This window comes from Plasmodium brasilianum, chromosome 3 (genome assembly GCF_023973825.1).
Source record: "Plasmodium brasilianum strain Bolivian I chromosome 3, whole genome shotgun sequence".
Classification (NCBI taxonomy): domain Eukaryota; phylum Apicomplexa; class Aconoidasida; order Haemosporida; family Plasmodiidae; genus Plasmodium; species Plasmodium brasilianum.
In genome coordinates, this window is record NC_090116.1 from 189,396 (window position 1) to 208,523 (window position 19,128).

At 22.1% G+C, this 19,128-nt stretch overlaps 5 protein-coding genes across 5 annotated transcripts; 3 read left to right on the forward strand and 2 right to left on the reverse strand.

Annotated features, from left to right (window-relative positions):
• Nucleotides 1-1,627: 1,627 nt before the first annotated feature.
• On the forward strand, nucleotides 1,628-4,873 carry MKS88_000846 (lysophospholipase; the record flags this gene model as incomplete). The annotated part of the gene is made up of 2 exons (XM_067219485.1): nucleotides 1,628-2,071; nucleotides 3,881-4,873. The coding sequence occupies 2 exons, from the start codon at nucleotides 1,628-1,630 to the stop codon at nucleotides 4,871-4,873; spliced, it is 1,437 nt and encodes a 478-aa protein (XP_067075214.1).
• Nucleotides 4,874-10,590: 5,717 nt separating this feature from the next.
• Nucleotides 10,591-11,456, forward strand: MKS88_000847 (uncharacterized protein; the record flags this gene model as incomplete). Its single annotated transcript, XM_067219486.1, has 3 exons — nucleotides 10,591-10,714; nucleotides 11,022-11,222; nucleotides 11,335-11,456. 3 exons carry the CDS (start codon nucleotides 10,591-10,593, stop codon nucleotides 11,454-11,456), a joined length of 447 nt encoding a protein of 148 aa, XP_067075215.1.
• Nucleotides 11,457-13,214: 1,758 nt separating this feature from the next.
• Nucleotides 13,215-14,837, reverse strand: MKS88_000848 (regulator of chromosome condensation; the record flags this gene model as incomplete). Its single annotated transcript, XM_067219488.1, has 1 exon — nucleotides 13,215-14,837. The coding sequence occupies one exon, from the start codon at nucleotides 14,835-14,837 to the stop codon at nucleotides 13,215-13,217; it is 1,623 nt and encodes a 540-aa protein (XP_067075216.1).
• A 1,057-nt stretch (nucleotides 14,838-15,894) lies between these two features.
• Nucleotides 15,895-16,976, forward strand: MKS88_000849 (pre-mRNA splicing factor; the record flags this gene model as incomplete). Its single annotated transcript, XM_067219489.1, has 2 exons — nucleotides 15,895-16,585; nucleotides 16,678-16,976. The coding sequence occupies 2 exons, from the start codon at nucleotides 15,895-15,897 to the stop codon at nucleotides 16,974-16,976; spliced, it is 990 nt and encodes a 329-aa protein (XP_067075217.1).
• Nucleotides 16,977-17,637: 661 nt separating this feature from the next.
• MKS88_000850 (uncharacterized protein) lies at nucleotides 17,638-18,698 on the reverse strand (the record flags this gene model as incomplete). Its single annotated transcript, XM_067219490.1, has 5 exons — nucleotides 17,638-17,706; nucleotides 17,837-17,911; nucleotides 18,140-18,205; nucleotides 18,308-18,324; nucleotides 18,533-18,698. The coding sequence occupies 5 exons, from the start codon at nucleotides 18,696-18,698 to the stop codon at nucleotides 17,638-17,640; spliced, it is 393 nt and encodes a 130-aa protein (XP_067075218.1).
• Between the last annotated feature and the right edge of the window lie 430 nt (nucleotides 18,699-19,128).

The following is a 19,128-nucleotide window of genomic DNA, read 5'->3' on the forward strand; positions in this document are numbered from 1 at the left end:
ATTATAATATATAAATATTTGAATTATTGGGATACAAAATATTATTCCTAATAAGGTATTCTTCAAAACAAAATTTAATTTATGTAGTTAATATATTTATTCCTAATTTGTCCTTAATATGATATACTTTCTTCGTAATATATACAAATAAAGAATAAAAAAAAACAAAAAATGTTTAATTTGCTATAAATTCTTAAAAAAAAGAATTAATCCACCAAGAATTTTAGTAAACTTCATTATTATCATCTCCCCCTTATATATTTTAACATAGTATTTTTATATTTTACATTTACTTGTAAAATATTGAAAATGTTTTTAGAATTACAACATTTGTATGCTATGGTTTTATACATTCTAATATTGTAAAAATTCTTTTTTTCATTTTTTCATTTTTATTATATTATTATTTTCCAAAAATATATGTATCTATATATTTTTATAAAGAATAAATCAAAAAAAAAAAAAAAAAAAAAAATCATGCATTTACGAATTTATAACATTTTTAGTTACAATAAAATACATATGCAAAATCATATATGTGTTCATCTATATTCTAAAATTTTGATAATAATATAAATCGCAATATTTTATAGAATTTCATAAAAATTATGAGGGTTTAACAAAATAAAGGGTAAAATTAATTTATTTTTTAAAGTTATTTCTTAGTATGATTGCGTATTTCTAGATAGATGCTCAACTTGTAAATATTAAATTAATATATCCATAATCTTATTATGTTTGTTTATTACTTTTTTAAAAATTTTATATAAATAAACCATTCCAGACAAAGTTAAAATATCATTTTTCTTTCTAATATTAAAAATCATAGTCAAACGTCCTCATTAAGATTTATAGATAATTTCTAAATATATAATGAAAATTATATATCTACCTCTTATACACCACTCTGTATTATAGATAAAATATAAAAATTTTCGAAATATTCCTTTTATTCAGCTTTTTTTTTTTTTTTTTTTACTATTTTTAATACAAAAAAATTTTTAACTTACACTTAAACGAAAAAATAAGGTTGTATGTATTTTATATATATATTACAATTATTAATTAATTCCAATTTAATTATTCAAACCACATTTTCGTAAATAAATTTAATGTTAAATAATAGGCTAACATGTTTTTGAAGTTAGCAGTACTTCAATTATAAACTAATATTAATTAAATAAGGATAAAATAATATACCCTTTTAAAAAAATAATAGAAAAAATAAAGAGGAAAATATTAAAAGCAAATTATATTAAATCCTATAATAATACTTTTTATAAGTAACAGTATAAAAGCGTAATTACCAAGTTTCTTATTTAGATTTATACGACCTTAAAAAAAATTATACCAATGGAAGAAAGAAAAAAGTTTTACAGTTTAATTAAAATATTTACTTTTTTCCTTCTAATTTGGTAATGTTATTTCTACAATAACAATGTAAGTAATAATAACAATGACTATCTTCATGTTTTTTTATTGTTCTTTTCTTAGTCTCTTCTTGTATTATTTTACTTTATTCTTTTATTAAAAAATAATGTCTTCTACAAAAAAAATATCCATTTATATGAATAATATAAATATTTACCTTTTGTTTTCTATTTTTTAGAGTAATCATATTAAAACAATGAACATAAAAATCAAACCAAATAATACTTTAAATCTAAGAGCTGTTCGAATATTGTTATCAGAAGTTGAAGTGAAAGATAAGGAACCCCTATGTGTAAATTTAAAAGATAAACAAAATAGTAGGCCAGATAAAAATTTACAAAATAAAACATCGGAAAAAACGAAATTAAAAAATAAACAAGAACAAAATTTAAAAAATCCACGTAAGGTAAATACATTTAAAAGTCCGGATGCACGTTTAGAAGCTAAAATGTTCAAATGTTATGCTTCCGTAGATAATTATTTGATGAACAATAAAAAAGCTAGTAAATCAAAAATTTCGATTGTCGTGCTTAAGAATTTAGGTTGGTTGTATATTTTACCTATTTTAGTTTTATTCCTTGGTCTTCTTTATTTAATAGATAATTCAAATTTAAAATGGATTGTTGCAGTTTTTTCTTCTGTTAGTATGATTATGACAATATATATATTTTTGAAAGATTTAAAATATATAGCTATACAAGCAGGTCACATGAATCCTGGTTTTAAAGAATATATTAGTTCCCTAAAAACATTTTTTTTATTGAAATAATTTGAAGTAAACGATATTACAAATTAAAAAAATGTACTGTTTAATAGTTAATTTATTTTAAGTAACACAGTTTATATCTTACATATTTTTACACACTTTGGTAAAGATATATGAGCATAATATTTATAAGTATTTGTCTTTTCCATTTTCATTATATAGCTTAGTTTTATATAAATTTTAAGTTTATGCTTTTCACTTGTATATATATATTATGCACATTGTGTATTATGAAAATATTTAAATTAGTATATTGTAATTTTAACGAATAGTTTGTTCTTTATCTACAACCTCATTATAAATGTACACATAATACATTTCAGCAGATTATTGTTCAATGTATTAATATATAAATATATATATATATATATATATATATATATATATTTTTTTTTTTTTTTTTTTTTTGAAATTCATGTAACAAAACTTAGTTCGCATCCTTTCATTGATTTAATAATTTGTTTTGTAGATTTTGGTCTCAAAAAACCCTTATTTATTTTTGTTTTTTTGTTGATATTATATTTATATTAAAGAATATTCAAAAAAAAAAAAAATAAAACGAAAAAAATACAAATTTAAGGACATAAATTATTATCATTTAGTAACAAAAAATATATACGTTAAAAAATATGCAAGTTCGTTGTATTATAAAATATTACTAAAAAATAAGTCACTATTTTTTTCAGTATTTCATGGAGAACATGGAGTAAAAATTAAGAAATGGTAAAAAGTAATTGTCATGTTTTATTTATCACTTAAGGAATGTTCTGTTTGTTTAGATAGATTTATAATTTGAAATTACCGTAATAAGAAAAATGCCTATAATCTTATTATCTTCTTTCAATAATGTTAAAACAAATAGTATTATTTAAATAAAAGAGAGCAATGTATGAAAAAAATACAGTTTTTCTAAAATTAGAATTGTTAGTTAACAGGAATCACTTATGTTTATAGCTATTTCCTTAATAATACAAATTATTTATATCATCATCTTGTACTACTCTACATATTATAAACAAAAAATAACAAAATTTTCGTTTTATTCAGATTTTTTCTTTTTTTTAAAAAAAAAAAATTATATTGAAAATTTTTAAATACTACTAAATGAAAAAACATATTTATTTGCAATATTATATATATATTACATTTTATTAATCAATTCAAAATTAAATTATTTTAACTACATTTTCATAAATAAATTTTTAATATTAAATAGTATGTTAAAATGTTTGTAAAACTTCATATTCCTTTCCTAAAAATTAATATATTAACTATGTACAATAAAATCATAATAAACCTTTTTTTTAAAAAAATATGAATTAAATATTGAAAGCATGCTAAATTAAATCGTAGGATAATACCTTTTATAATTAACCATTTAAAATTGTAATTACCATTTTTTTTACTATAACGCAACTTAAAATTTTATTTTAGTGGAAGAAAATTTTTTTTCAGCTTCATGAAATTTTTTACATATGTTCAAATATGGATATTCATTTACTACATTAGAAGTGTAAATAATAATAAATAGGAATAATTGTATTTTTTTTTTATTCTTTTCTTATTCTCTTCGAATTTTTCTTTTTTTCATTTATGCTTTTTTTTTTAAAAATAATGCTTTATACCGTGGCAATCTATTTATATAAATAAAATATACATTTACGTTTTTTTTTTAATATTCAGAGTACCTCTCCCAAATCATTGGGAAAAAAACCTAACCTAGGTTGTTCTTTAAATTTAAGAACTATTCGATTATTGTTATTAGAAGATGAAGTGAAAGATGAAGACCCATTAAGTGCAGATTTAAAAGAAGGTGAACCAAATGCTCAAACCAATGAAACATTACAAAATGAATACTTACAAAATGAACATTTACAAAATGAAACTGTGCAAAGTGAAACATTAGAAAATGGTGGATTAGGATATAGTGGATTACAGTACAATGGGTTAGAAAATAGTGGATCACAGTACAATGGGTTAGAAAATAGTGGATTACAATACAATGGGTTAGAAAATAGTGGATTACAATACAATGGGTTAGAAAATAGTGGATTACAGTACAGTGGGTTAGAAAATAGTGGATTACAGTACAATGGATTAGAAAATAGTGGATTACAGTACAATGGATTAGAAAATAGTGGATTACAGTACAATGGATTAGAAAATAGTGGATTTCAGTACAATGGATTAGAAAATAGTGGATTACAGTACAATGGGTTAGAAAATAATGGATTAGGATATAGTGGATTAGAATATAGTGGATTAGAGAACGAAAACAACCCACAAGAACACGAAACACAACCAAGCAAATTTAAAAACAAAATGGGTGGAGTATTTGTATTCAAAAAAATTCCCTTAATGATTGAAGAAAATTTATTCAAGTGTTTTGCTTCCATATATGATTATATAGATAAGGATGAAAACAGTCTTCAAAGAAAGTTTAAGGCCTTGTTTATGATGAGTACATTTTTGTTGATAACACCAATTTTTTTAATTTCATTAATCGGAGCTTTTTTGATCATAGGACAAGATACATATTATTATTGTGGCACTGCATTATGTTATGTTATATCCATTACTATAGCATTATTTATTATTTTGAAAAATTTAAAATATAGAGCTATTAAAGCAGGTCACGCGAATCCTAGTTTTAAAGATTACTTTTCTTCATTTTGACACAGTTTTAAATAATAATCTATATTAAATTATATTACATATATAAAAGATATACTCATTATTAGTTAATTTGTTGAGAGTTAGTTTATATCTTAAGTAATTTTTAACACAATAATAAAAATATTATATACATGTAATTCTTATAAGAAATTACTAGTTTAATATATTTTTTGTAATTTTATTTCAAGTTATTTTAATGCTCTAACTTCTAATATATTAATATAAATATTTATTATTTATATTGTGTTTTATAACTTATAAATAAATAAATGCAGCATACTTTCAATGAAGAATTTGTTCTTTGTAAACAATTTCATTATAAAAGTTTATATAATTTATTTATGTATATTTCTTTAAAATGTATTAATATATGCACTTAAATTAATATAAGAAGAAGATGATGTAGTTTCATTTATTTAATGAACTATTTTTTATTTTTGCCCATCAAAAGTTCTATTTTTCTTTTTCTTTTTGTTCGTTTTTTAGTTTCTTATCCTTTTGTTTATGCTTTTAACTAGTTTCAATTGTTTAAAATTTAAGTTTAATTAAAAAAAAAATTAGCAGTATAAATTAAATATAAATAGGTCTTTTTTCTTTTTTTCTTTTTTAAAAAACTAATATGTTTTTTTAAATTCATATCATTTTCCTTTTTTTCACAAATAAATAAATTTAATAAATACTCCTCATAACAAATATTATGAGAAATGTATTATAAACTTTTTTCTTATAAAGATATATTTTACACACTTTTTATATTTTTAACGTCATTGCAAAGTAAAATTACAAGTGTATACAATAAAACATTTTCCCTTTTATATCAGTAATTTTTGCTTTGTTGAATCATGAATTCTAAAAAATTAGAATGAAAATGATATAATATAATCCTGTTTATTATTTAATTATTATTACACTTAATTGAACTACTGTATAAACTCTAATTTTTCAAAAATTACGTAAATACGTGTAATAAAAAAATTCAATGAATGAGAATAAATGTTTTACAATACTGAGCAAAAGTATTATTGGACTATGATTAATAGAAATAAATCAATCTTACATAAGATATATATATATATATATTTTTTTTTTTTTTTTTTACAATAACGATAAAGAATTTTTTAAAAAGAATTATTTTTTTATAAGAGAAAGTTCGATTATAATAAAAAAATTAAGTAAAATATAAAAAACAATTTTCGTTCTCATTTACACCATTATGTGCATTTAATAATATATATTTCTAACATTACATGAGCTTATCTACACATTAGTGAATATACAATAATTAGTAAAATTTCAAACTAAAATAACTAAATATATAGTTCGTTTGTATAATACAAATAATAATTTTAAAATTTCGTTATTTTTTGTTTAGTTAGTGAATCAAAAATAAGATATGTAACAAAATATTAACGTTACTTATAGTTTGTTGATGGCAAAGTTATATTATTTTTATTAATATTACACGTATTAATGAAATGTAATGAAAATATTAATTTACAAAAGTAAAAATATTTTATACAAACGTTACTCTATATGGATTAAAATGTAACTTCATATAAAATAAAATGCATTGTTTCATTTTTTGTCTTTATCTAATTAATTTTCTTAAATATATCATAGTCCATTTGTGAAAGTTACTTTAATTTCAATGAATGTTGGAATATTACAAGAGAAAACTTTTCTAAAACCTTTTTATTTTCTTATGTTTTTTTTTTTTTTTCTCTTTTTGTATAAAGATTAAATCTAATGATATATTGACAATTTAAGATGGTTACTAAAAGCCCTTATAAGTCTTTTTAGGTAACAAAATTATACTAAAAATTAACAAATTATGAGAATCTCAAAAATCATGAATTGGACAAGTTCAGCCGATCCTAGTAGCTGATAAGAAATTAAAAATAATATATTATAGCATAAAAATGTTTCTACACATTAGTCTTTGTTCGCAAAAAATACATAATCTTTAAGATATATCATGAACAATGTTACTACCATTAATATTAACATTATTGTTGTCGTTACTATTACTGCTAACTTATATAAATGTACTTTATAGTTTCATAAAATTGTGTCTACTATAAATTTATTGCTTGAACTTATTATATTAGGTTCATCATATCATGTATTAACGAGCGCATATTGTTATTATCACTTTGCTGTAAATGGAGTTTTTACAAATAGAATTAAGGAACTAACAAATATTTAGATTATTTTTATTCTCTTTCTACATCTTCTCTTTTTTATATGTAATAAACGGACTTAATTATTTCATATACTTCCATATATATATATATATATATATATATATTTATATTTATATATCATTTGTTTATGAGCACCAATTAAATGTTAGAAAAAAAATCTAATTTCCACCTTATAAAAATTACCAAACATACGACATTCGTTCTTTACTAATTTATATATATATAATTATAAAATTATTGGAGATATAAAATTCATCATTAGTTTATGCTCATTATTGTTGTACATATTATGATAATTTTATACGAATAATTGTTAATCTAATTAATATTCTCTACCTCTTTTATTTAATATTTGTTATAACTTTTACGTATAAAGTTATGTAATTTACTCTAATGCATATACTAAAAATTTTAAAATACATAATAGTATCTTCCATTATATGCATTATATTTATTAAATTTTATCTCTAAATTTCCTTTCTTGTTATAATTTATAAGGGATAATAAAAAAAATAAAATTATAAAAAGCATAAGGATGTATACACATAAAAAGAATTAACAGATGTAGCAAAATAATTCATATTTTTAGTTGGTATATATGAGATTAGTAAAGTATAAAATGTTCGTATTCAAGAATAAAATTAATTTTTTAAATTATAATATACGATTTTTATTTTCATTTAACTTAGGATCTTTTTCATTCTACTTTTGCTTCTTCCTTACTTGCTTTGGATAGTCATTTTATAAGAGCCATATATTTATAATGCATCCAATTTTACAAATTAGAAGTAAACTATTTTATGAATAATAGAAGAACATGCAATTACAAATTAACAACTTATTCTCTCATAATACATTTTATGTGTATTTTAAAATTTACGTTAATTGTTGAGATTGTTCCTTAAAATGTGAATTACTTTGTTTCGTAATCAACGTATTATGGATATATTATGTATTCATTAATTTACTGAACATTTAATTAACACTTAATACAACATAAAAATATACTTAAATATATTTTAACCGTTACATAAATATAATTTTACATTTTCTATGACATAAGAGGTAAATTTATTCTAGGAATATTTGCATTAAAAACACATGCAAAAAGGTAAAATTACATTGTATTATTCAAGTAGTGTGAAATACATATTTATTGTATTTTCCTATTTTTTTATAAATTTAACATTACAATTGTTTTTTATTTACTAATGATTATTAATTCTTATTCATTCATCTAATTTTTACCCTTAATATTAAGTATTTCCCCATTAATATTTTAATGATATACAAATATATAAATATATATTTATTTATTTAGAAGTTCGAGAAAAAGAAATTCATTTAAATAAAGTAAAATAAATAAAGTAAATAAATTAATATAAAATAAAATAAACTATAATATCAGGAAATACTGAATTTTTGCTAACTCACTAGTTAACTAAATAAGCATATAACTGACAGTGGAAAAGTTTATCAAAGTGGAGACAATACATCGTAAAACATACTGACTAAAAGTTCGTATTTAAATGTCAGATACATGAAGGGATAGGTAACTGTTATATTTTTTTTTTATATATTAGTTATCATACCAGTAAAATAGGCTTAAAATATATTTGCTCCATCGTTTTGTGTAATGCCTTTTTATTATTATATGCATGTACTAAAAATATATGTGTATATATATATTAGGCATTAGAAAAATTATTCTAATACGTACTTAAAATAAAATTAACGTTCACATATATCCAATTTATTGAATAAAAAAAAAAAAATGATATAAAGAAATTGAACCTTTCTAATTAAATAAGTGAATAAAACGATGAATTTATTAACATAGAGTGATTAAATAATTTCATATATACTAATCGAAAAAAGATATAAATTATCTTTCTCTTTATTCCCATGCTCTAACTGAATTGCATTATGCAAGTTTATATATTATACATTCTTATAAAAGGAAAAGAATTATTCCTTATACATCAGTATAAGTATTTTCATATTATTATATAATGCATATAAGTAATACGAAAAAAAAAAAGTTAATAATTAATTACCATATACTGAAAAACAATAAAATGAATATCAAGTACGCAAACTCTTAAAATTAGTCTATTAAAATACCCACAACAGTATATGTTATATATTGTGTTCACTTTTTAATAAACATGCTAACAAATCAGTAAAACCAAAATTTATTATAACCCATTCGTATAATAAGATACAAAAATAAAACATTATTCCTTCACATATATTTCTTTAAAAATATTTACTTTATTGTAAAATTAATTGGAAAATTGAAAATTTTACATAAAAATAAATTACAAAAATAAAAAAAAATGAAAAAAAGAAAAAATTCTATAAAAACTACATGAGTTATATAACAACTAAAAAATACTCCTACAAAAGTTTATTTATTGAGAACTTAATTCCATAAAAGAGAAAAGCACGAATATTAATTTCGTTCAAATATGTGCAAATTGTGTTTGTTAATATGGTTATACACGAAAAATAATGAATATTAAATGTTTGTTTTTTATAAATGCTACACATTTAAGGCTACTTCATTCTACGTAATGAAAAGAATTATATAAATTGTGCAAAAATAATAAAATAAAATAAAATAAAATAAAACAAAATATCAATGTTATATAGTATGTGTCAAATAAGAGAAAAAGTTTGTGTAGTATTAAAAGGCGATATATCTCTCCTATAGATACATCGAACAAGTATTATATGTGGACATTAACTGATCAGAATGTTTGACATGCACATCACAAGTGAAGTAAGTTACAAAGAAAAAATTTGTATTCTATGAATTTTTTTTCAACATTTTTTTTTTCTGCCCATAATTATAAAATAAAAAATATATAGGCAATTACAAGAATAATATGAATATATGTAAAGTTGAACAGTTCATTTCTCATGGTCAATTAATGAAAATAAAAATTTTACATAAAGAATAAAAATGAAAACATAAAATTTATAAAATAATTTGAAAATTACTTATATTTGCATTTCTTATTTGTCCGAAAAATATATATTGTTAAGCATAAATAATTTCACACTTTTTAACAGAACATTTTTTAAAATTATTTCATTTTCATTATAATGCAAATAAAAAAAAAAAAAGATATTATTGATATTTTAATATACCAAATTGATCTTATTACTACATTATGTTTTTATGTATAATCTTACATATATTTTTTATTTAAAATGCAAACATTTATATTCCAAAGTGACGGATTTTCAATAGGTCAAACGTAGTAATTGCTTATTGGGGACTTGACACGTCATCTTTTTATTTATATAAATGTATATATATACGTTCACGTAAGTATGAATTCGTATATGTAATGCACACATTGCGTTTCATTTAACATCCAAACAATTAAATGAGTTACATAGTTAATTTGTTATTACTCGATGTTCAATTGTATTTAAAAAATTTAATCTTATTATTGTAAGAGATTGTTTGTTATATAGAAGAATTATTATTTACAAAAAGAAATGCCCCTAGAAAATGTTAATGACGTCAAATACGCAACACATTTAAACAAGAGCGGTACATTCAAAACGAAAAAAACAAAAATGAATCCTAAATTATCTCCCTTTGTTCAATATCCAATCGAGGGTGAAAGAAAAAATTCCAAAATATTGAATTTAAAAAAATTTATGTCGGCTTTTTTCATTTTACTGTTGCTTCTCCAGTATTCTAACATTTCATTCGTAAGAAAAATCTTAAATGGAAAAATACGGAGTAAAATAATATTCATTTAGTTAAATTATGTTATTTTTTGAACTGTTACATATTTTTTTATATCATTATACATAAATATATGTATATTAGTACATATATACACAACTTTTTTAACACTATTATTGAATACTGTAGCTTCAAAAAACAATGTATTTGCAAAATTTCGACTAAACAATGATAGTTGTTCAAGACAGCTTGAACATTAACTACAGGGTCGTTATATCAAAAAAATGTTCGAATGATCTGGATCATTCCGTTTTAAATTCTCCCAAAGGATTTAAAACTTTTGCATCTTATTATATCCTATCAATTTCTTCTAAGCATTTAACAGAAGAACAAATAAATTGTTTACTTAAATCATATAACAATTTCATGTGTCAACGTAATGTTTATACAGCATATTACTATATTTCTAGTTTACAAAAACAGAAATTTATAATTACATGGTATATACTATGTAGAAGTCACTTTATAGATTTAACAGAAAAAAGTAGAATATGAAATTAAAAAAAATTCAACTACTACTAAAAATGTAACTGATAATTTCCTCACGAACTTAAAGATCTTAATAATTTTTGATCAAAAGGACCATCTTTCCTTTATAAAAATCCGATGAGAATTTATCCTTTGCAAAATTTATATAATATAAATTGAAAATATCAAATGATATTACTAAAAAAAAAAAATTGTACTAAATTATTTAAGTAAGAATCATAAAAATCTAAATCATAAAAAAAACATTCATGCATATTTTTATTTGTACATATTGCGCATAATATATATATTTACGTTTGTCTTTGTGCATTTTTTTTTGTTTATCCTTTTAATCGTCATAATATTTGTCTTTTACTTTATGTAAATTACCAGAATTTATACATATACTCATGGCCTGTTAAAACTTCAAAAAATGAAAAATTGTTTTTTCTTTATCAAGATATTACAATTTTAAATGAAATTGATCTTGAAATTATATTCTTTTAAAAGGACATAAAAATTATAAATAAAAAGTTACATATAAAAAAATTAATTTTTATTTAATGGTAATTATTTTTAAATGCCTTATGTTTTTAAGTACTATATTTTAAAATGTTCTTTAAAAACGGAAAGCGCTTTTTTTTGTAATAGTGCCACTTAACGCGTAAAAAATAAATTTTTAACTGTTAGATTATACAATGGAAGTTTTAAATATTTACTTAAATAATTACACATATGATTAAAAGTACTTACTACAGCTAAAATACATGAATATTTTTTTTCTCATAAAATAGGGTGATCTGAGGAAATGATTTTTTTTTTTATTATAAAAATAAAAGTTATATAAATATTGCAATTTTTCTTTTAAACTCTAGTTGTTATATGTATTTGTTAAGTATTTTTTAAGAAAAAAAAAAAAGATAAAAAAATGATAAAATATGAAAAAAATATACATAAAATATATTTTATTTTATATAATTTTAATTTCACTTAATAAAAATTTAACTTTTTCAGTTCACTATAATATTTAAGGTTCCGTAGCTCAGTTGGTTAGAGCGTGCGGCTGTTAACCGCAAGGTCGTTGGTTCGATCCCAGCCGGTACCGACTTTTTTTTTTTCAATATAAACTATAGATATTTTCAATAAAATATTAAGAATAATAATATAGTATTTACAAATTTAAACAAACTTTACACAAAAAAAAAAAGAAAAATTTTATTAATTTTTCTTATAATTTTCTGCAATTTTTTATGCATGCCTTCAACAAAAGTTATAATGATATATGCATAAACAATTTCAAACCAAAAAGTTAAAGAATATATATACATTTCCTATATATATATATAATACATATGTTCGCACTTAGTATACACTTATATGTTCTGCATACACCGATGGGCCTAAATATATTCATATTTTTATATATATAAAAACATAATGTCCACTAGAAATGTAAAATTTATTACTACTACCTTTTTCACGTACAAAAAAAATTAAATTATATAATAGTAGAAATTTTTTCATTCTTAAAAATGGTTAAAATTTTTATGTTTATATTATAAGCAAAAAAAAAATATATACATACATACACATATATATATATATATATATATATATTTATTTAGAAAATGTTGCGTATCAAAATAAAATAAAATTAATTAGTGTTAAAATTTTAAAACAAGAAAAAGGATATCCCAGAACAACAATAAACGTATTAAAAATAAATCACACAAAATTAAATTAAAGCGTGCATACGATGTACATCTAACTCGCTTTATTATGAGTAATAATGATAGCTGAATTGTTATACCTAGCATTCATATATTTTATATGAAAATTATTAGGATAATAATACTTTTCAGAGAATATATGTGCTGGGTAATTAACTATGCCTTTATTTTTAAATGGGGGATATTTGATACTTGTTATTGTATCCCCAACCATAAAGTTTATCATTTAAATTTAATAAACAATGTTTATCACCACAAGAAAAGTCTTTTATTTTGTTATTAGGCAATTTCACAGTAGATAATGTCTGCTGATGTTTCCCTATATGCCTACCACATTGAAAATACATATTATCGCCGAAACAAAATAGTTGCTTACCAAAATGATCATTCGAATGTACCATGGAGAAATTTGATCCAGCATTAATCTTATATATTTCATTAACCATTTCATGGTCATTCATCTTTTTTAATATTTTTTGTGGACTGCTTTGTATATGTCTATCATAAAAAGAATAATTAGCTAAATTTTTTGTTATAGTAGAATAACCAAGCTTTAATTGATCTTTCCATCTTGTTCCTGATAATGAGTTTTTATTTGTTCTACTTTCTCCTAATCCTAACTGAATTTTGCTATCATCTCCAAAACTGTAAACGTTGTTTTTATCATCTAAACATAACGTATGATTTAACCCGCACGACACATCCACAATTTTTGTTCTTTCTTCAAACGGTACTTTATTTATGTGAACATAATTATTCTTATTGAATATATAAAATGTATCCTTCAAAATCAAATGGTTAAGATGGTCTCCTTCATCATATATCCTTATCTCATTTCGGTTATCAGCCACAGCGGGAACATGTTCATTCTCGTTCTGATCATTTTTGTTAGTTAATTTCATACTTCTACTACTAAACGGAGAAATGTTCATTCTTTTATTTTTCTCGTCCATTTTTTTGTTAAAATGCATTTTATTATACGAATTAACATAATGTGGGGAAATGGAAATTGATTCATCTCTAACTTTCACAGAGTACCCATTTGGAGAATAGGAACTTTCCACATAATCAGCTGTAGCTTCCCCGTTTTGGTTTAACCCCTGTATAACTGAACTATCCATCATTCTTATTGAACTATTCAAATTGTTTGCAAAATCAAAGTTATAATTTAAATTAAAATTATTTTTAAAAGATGGTTCCATAGCACATTGCCCATAAAAATTATTTCCTGAACAATAAACATTTCCCTTATTTGTAACAAATGCTAGATGAAACTTATTAACACTTAACTTTATTATTTTTTCGTTTTTAAAAAAAATACTATTTTTACATTTATAAAAATCTTCAAATATAAACTCTTTCCTCCTTAAACATTCTCTATAATCTCTTATAATTTTTAATTCTCCCTTTTTATTTAAAAGATATATATCACTGTATGAAAACTGTATATCTCTAATTTCTTCATTAATATTTATTTTTATAGGATTTATATAAATTACATCACCCTTTTCTTCGTCTTCGTACGATCCCCATATGTAAATGTCGTCATTCTCAGTTATACAACCACCTATACAATTACCGAATGTTATTTTTTTTACTTTTATTTTATTTTTTTCAAAAAAAGTTGCCTCTCCATTTTGTTTTATGTCTTTAAATAAAGAACGTCTATCTCCAAATAAAAAGACTTTTTCCTCTATATGATTATTATCACAAAAAAATATATTATCTTTCCTTTTAATTACATAATAGCTATTTAACACAACCGCAAGAAATCTAGAAAATCGGGGAATCATTATTGCGGTGTGTTCGTCTACAGTATGTCATGTGCTGCAGTATTTTGTATTATTTTTTTTTCTCAAAAAGTAATTTTTCACAAACGTGCCTATATTATTCTCCTAAATCTTATTGTTATTCCACCTTATTTTTTATAAAAATACCAAATTTTTGAAATAAAAAAAAAAAAAAAACGCATAATATGCTGTAATATTTTGAAGTAATTAAAATTAAAATTGTGCTAAAATATTGTATATACGAAATGAATATCCACATCATATAAAAATGCCAAAAAACAGAAGAATGCTCCTTTCGTTTTTTTATGCTTTATTTTTTTTTTTTTGTTTCCAAAAAATGTTTATAATAACAGTACGAATTATTTTAAGGAATAATATTTTTTAAATTCGACATATCGTTAAAACTCTTTTGAAATAATATATACAAACTTCTACCATATTTTTATATTCCCAATTTTCAATTTTTCTTACATTTTAGTAGTTATGTGTAAATCAAAAAGTAAAACATTAAAAAAAAAAAAAAGCTAGTAGTTATTTGCGTGGCCTCTTCAAAAAAAATAAAACAATAAATAAAATATAAGTGTTGGTTAATTTATAATGTAACCTAGTTTCATATCTTCCAATACCTACAATTGGCGTTTTTATGAAGAGATAATAATGTTACACTTGTCACATTTCATAAATTTTATATTTATTTTAAATTACTTATATTTTTTATCCTTTAAGTTTCAACCTTTTTTTTTTTTTTTTTCTTTATATTTTCTTACTTTTTCGTATATAATAGTACTTAAAAAAAAATAGTCACAGACCTATTAAAAATAAAAGAAAATGTTGTAAAGGTAAAAAAAGAAAAAAAAAAAAAAACAGTTGCACAAATGATTTTCAACTTAATCAAATGTGAACTGAGAATATAATTGACTTCATAATGGGTAAAAAATAAAAAAAGTATTGCATAAAAATACGCAAGTAGTAATAATATAAAACAAAAATATATTTGATAAATTACTTATTTTTTCCTTAGTAACAAAGTTTCAATTAATACTTTTTTCACAAGAACAAAATGGAGGGTCTTTACAATGACATGGAGGAGTATGGAAAAATTTGTCAGTTATACGAAGAAAAAAAACAGAAAAAAGAAAAAAAAGTAGCTAAAAATGATGATATACTTGATGAAGATATACTATGGATGTATGAAACAAAAGAAGAAAAAGATGTAAAAGAACAAGAAGAATTCTTACTAGGAAAAAAAATTAATATGCAAAAGCTAATTGAAGAAGAGGAACAAGTAAAAAAAGAGTCTATTAACAACAAAAATAATATAGACCATTTAAACAAACTAAGAGAAGACCCATTAACTATTATTAAAAGAATTGAAATTCAAAAAAAGAAAATGATAGATGATCAAAAGAGACTATTAGAAATGCAAAGGTCCAAGGGTATTCGTGAAATTAACAATATAAATAAACAAAGAGAAACATTAAGCAGTCCATCGACAGATGAACAGGATGCGTTGAGAAGAAAAAGAGATAAAAGAAGGAAAGAAAAGCATAAGGAGGAGAAAAAAAGGAGAAAGAAAAGGGAACAAGAAAGAGAAAGAAGAAGAGAACGAGAAAAAGAAGGAAGAAGAGAACGAGAAAAAGAAAGAAGAAGAGATCGAGAAAAAGAAAGAAGAAGAGAACGAGAAAAAGATAGGAAAAACGCAGATAAGGAAAAAAAGCAAAAGAGGAAAGAAAAAAGAAGACACGAAAAACGTAAAGGGGAAACGTATATAGAGTCAGATACAGACTCTCACACGGAAGAGAGGGAAGATATAAAAAGAGTAAAAAAAAAAAACTTGAAAAAGAAGACGAGAAAGGCCGGAAAAAAGGCATAACTGAGAGAATAGATAAGGAAAGGGATCGAAATAGAGATAAGGAAAGAGATCAAAAAAGATATAAAGAAGGGAAGAGTGATATACTCAAGGGTAAAAAAAAGGGAAAAGGAAATAAACACGAGCGCAAAATATGTAGTGATAGTAATACAAGAGAAAAAAGAAAAAGCGAGAAAAAAATTAACAGTTATGGTGAAAGTGATAGAGATGAAAAAAGAGAAAGAAGTGTGGAAATAGATAGGGAAAGAAAAAGACGAAGAAAGGAAAGATGACACACATAATTATGCGAATAGACGCAGATACATAAAAAAAAATAATAGATACTCAAGAAACTAAAACAGATAGACAAACTGTTGTTCATATAGTGTTCGTAAATTTATCTTTATAGATTTTAGTCTAAACAGTTAAAGTACAAGATGGGATTAGTAAGGACAAAAATACGGTCATCAAAAAAATGGAAGGAAAAATTTGGATAAAAAATATTCGATATCGAAGTATTAAAGGAAAATAAATAAATTGTTACTACAAATATAGGAGTAAACGTAAAATGTTCATGTATCTTAATTTAATAGTTCATTTATAAATTGTAACACGTATGCATATATATATATGTAGCATATTCTATAATTGTGCTCCGAAAAGGGCTAATGAAATGGTATATCAAATGGCGTCATATACTTTTATGAAAAAAAAAAAAAAAAAATATACATTTAACAAATCAGTGAAAGATATAAAATTATTGCGTATTAACTGGGTTAAATAGTATTGAAAAGATATATCCTCTAATAATTTTGCATATACCACAGAATAACGAACCATAAAATTTTTCACAGTATCCCCTTGGATTACATAAATATAAAAAAGTATTCTTCTATGTTTACAATTTTACATCAGAAAATTTACCTATATATATTTTCTAAAATATAATAATGTTCATTGAAAAAAACTGTTGGAATCAACAACAAAATAATCGCCGTCCTTTCTTACATTTCTCGTGTTAAACTAAAAAAAGGAAAAAACGGAAAGTGTAAAAAAATATTCGTTTGCTACAACCAAAAGCGAAACCATACGTACATTTGTAATTTATTTTATTATAAGTTTATTAAATAAATAATAGTAAGTTCATGTGTACTTCTTCATATGTTTTGTCCGTTTCACGTAATGGTAAAGGTTTTGCATTTCTTTTACTTCTTCTCCTTCGTAAACCCTTTGAAGCGGCAAAAGAATGTAATTTTAAGAAGGTGTTATTTTGCTTTATTTGCGCGTACATATATGCTTATACACAATGGCACATAGATATATACGTACATAGACCTATATGTGTACGTTCATATCAACACAGAAGTGCACATTTCAATGAATTTGCGTATTATATATATATTAATATATTTGTTTTGTCATTATTATCCATATCTTTTTTTTTTTTGTTGTTTACAATTTTTATGTCTCTTAACTTCAAATAAGAAAAAAACTCATATAAATTGTTTCCTATGTTTTTTATCTGAAAAAATAAAAAATAAATAATAAGTAATAAGCAAGAATTTTTTTCTTTTCTCATTTTTTCTTATGTCATCGTTTTTTTCATAATCAATTTATTTTTCACTTGTTCATCATTTAAATCTAAAGACAAACGCTTCGAATGCTTAATTATTTCCTGTTTTAGCTCCTTATTATCTGTGTGTTGTATAATAAAAACGTTAAACTCGATTTATATATACGTATACAGAGAACAATAATACATAAGTGAAATGCGCATAAATAAAATCTCGAACATATATATACGCATACATTCGTCGTATTTTCACTGTTGTTCTTAATTTTCATATACTTTTAAAATTAATGACATCGTTAATTTTAAGGTTTAACTTAATCCCCTTTTTGTTATGTGCCCATTTAGCTCTTGATAAAAACATGAAATGGTTCTTTAAAACATAAGCCTTTATATTATAAACAAATGATATACAAAACAAAAGTTTAATAAGTTTTAATTCCATATTTCACTACAAAAAAGGAGAAAAAAAAAAAAAATACTATTTATCGTTATTTTATAATTCTTTTATTCCGGTTAAAGCTGTGTCTTCATGAATAGAAAAGTTTCCCTTTTTCTCTTTTAAAATATATAGCACAAAAAAAAAATAAAAATTTTATTAAATTGAATATATAATCTTTACCATTATGTGTAGTACTAATTTGCTTCAACATATATGACATTATAATCTAAGTTGCACAGTAGATCATGTTATGGCTTCTATTTTATGCTTATGTAAAAAGTTTATTTGTTTTACTTCATCCCTTTTTTGAAGCATTCAACTTGCGCTAACTTCAAAAGGGATAAAGTTTCAAATATCCATACAAAACATTAAAATGCTATGTTTGTTTTGTCTTTATAGCGAAAAATTATAAGTTACTCTACTCAAAACTATA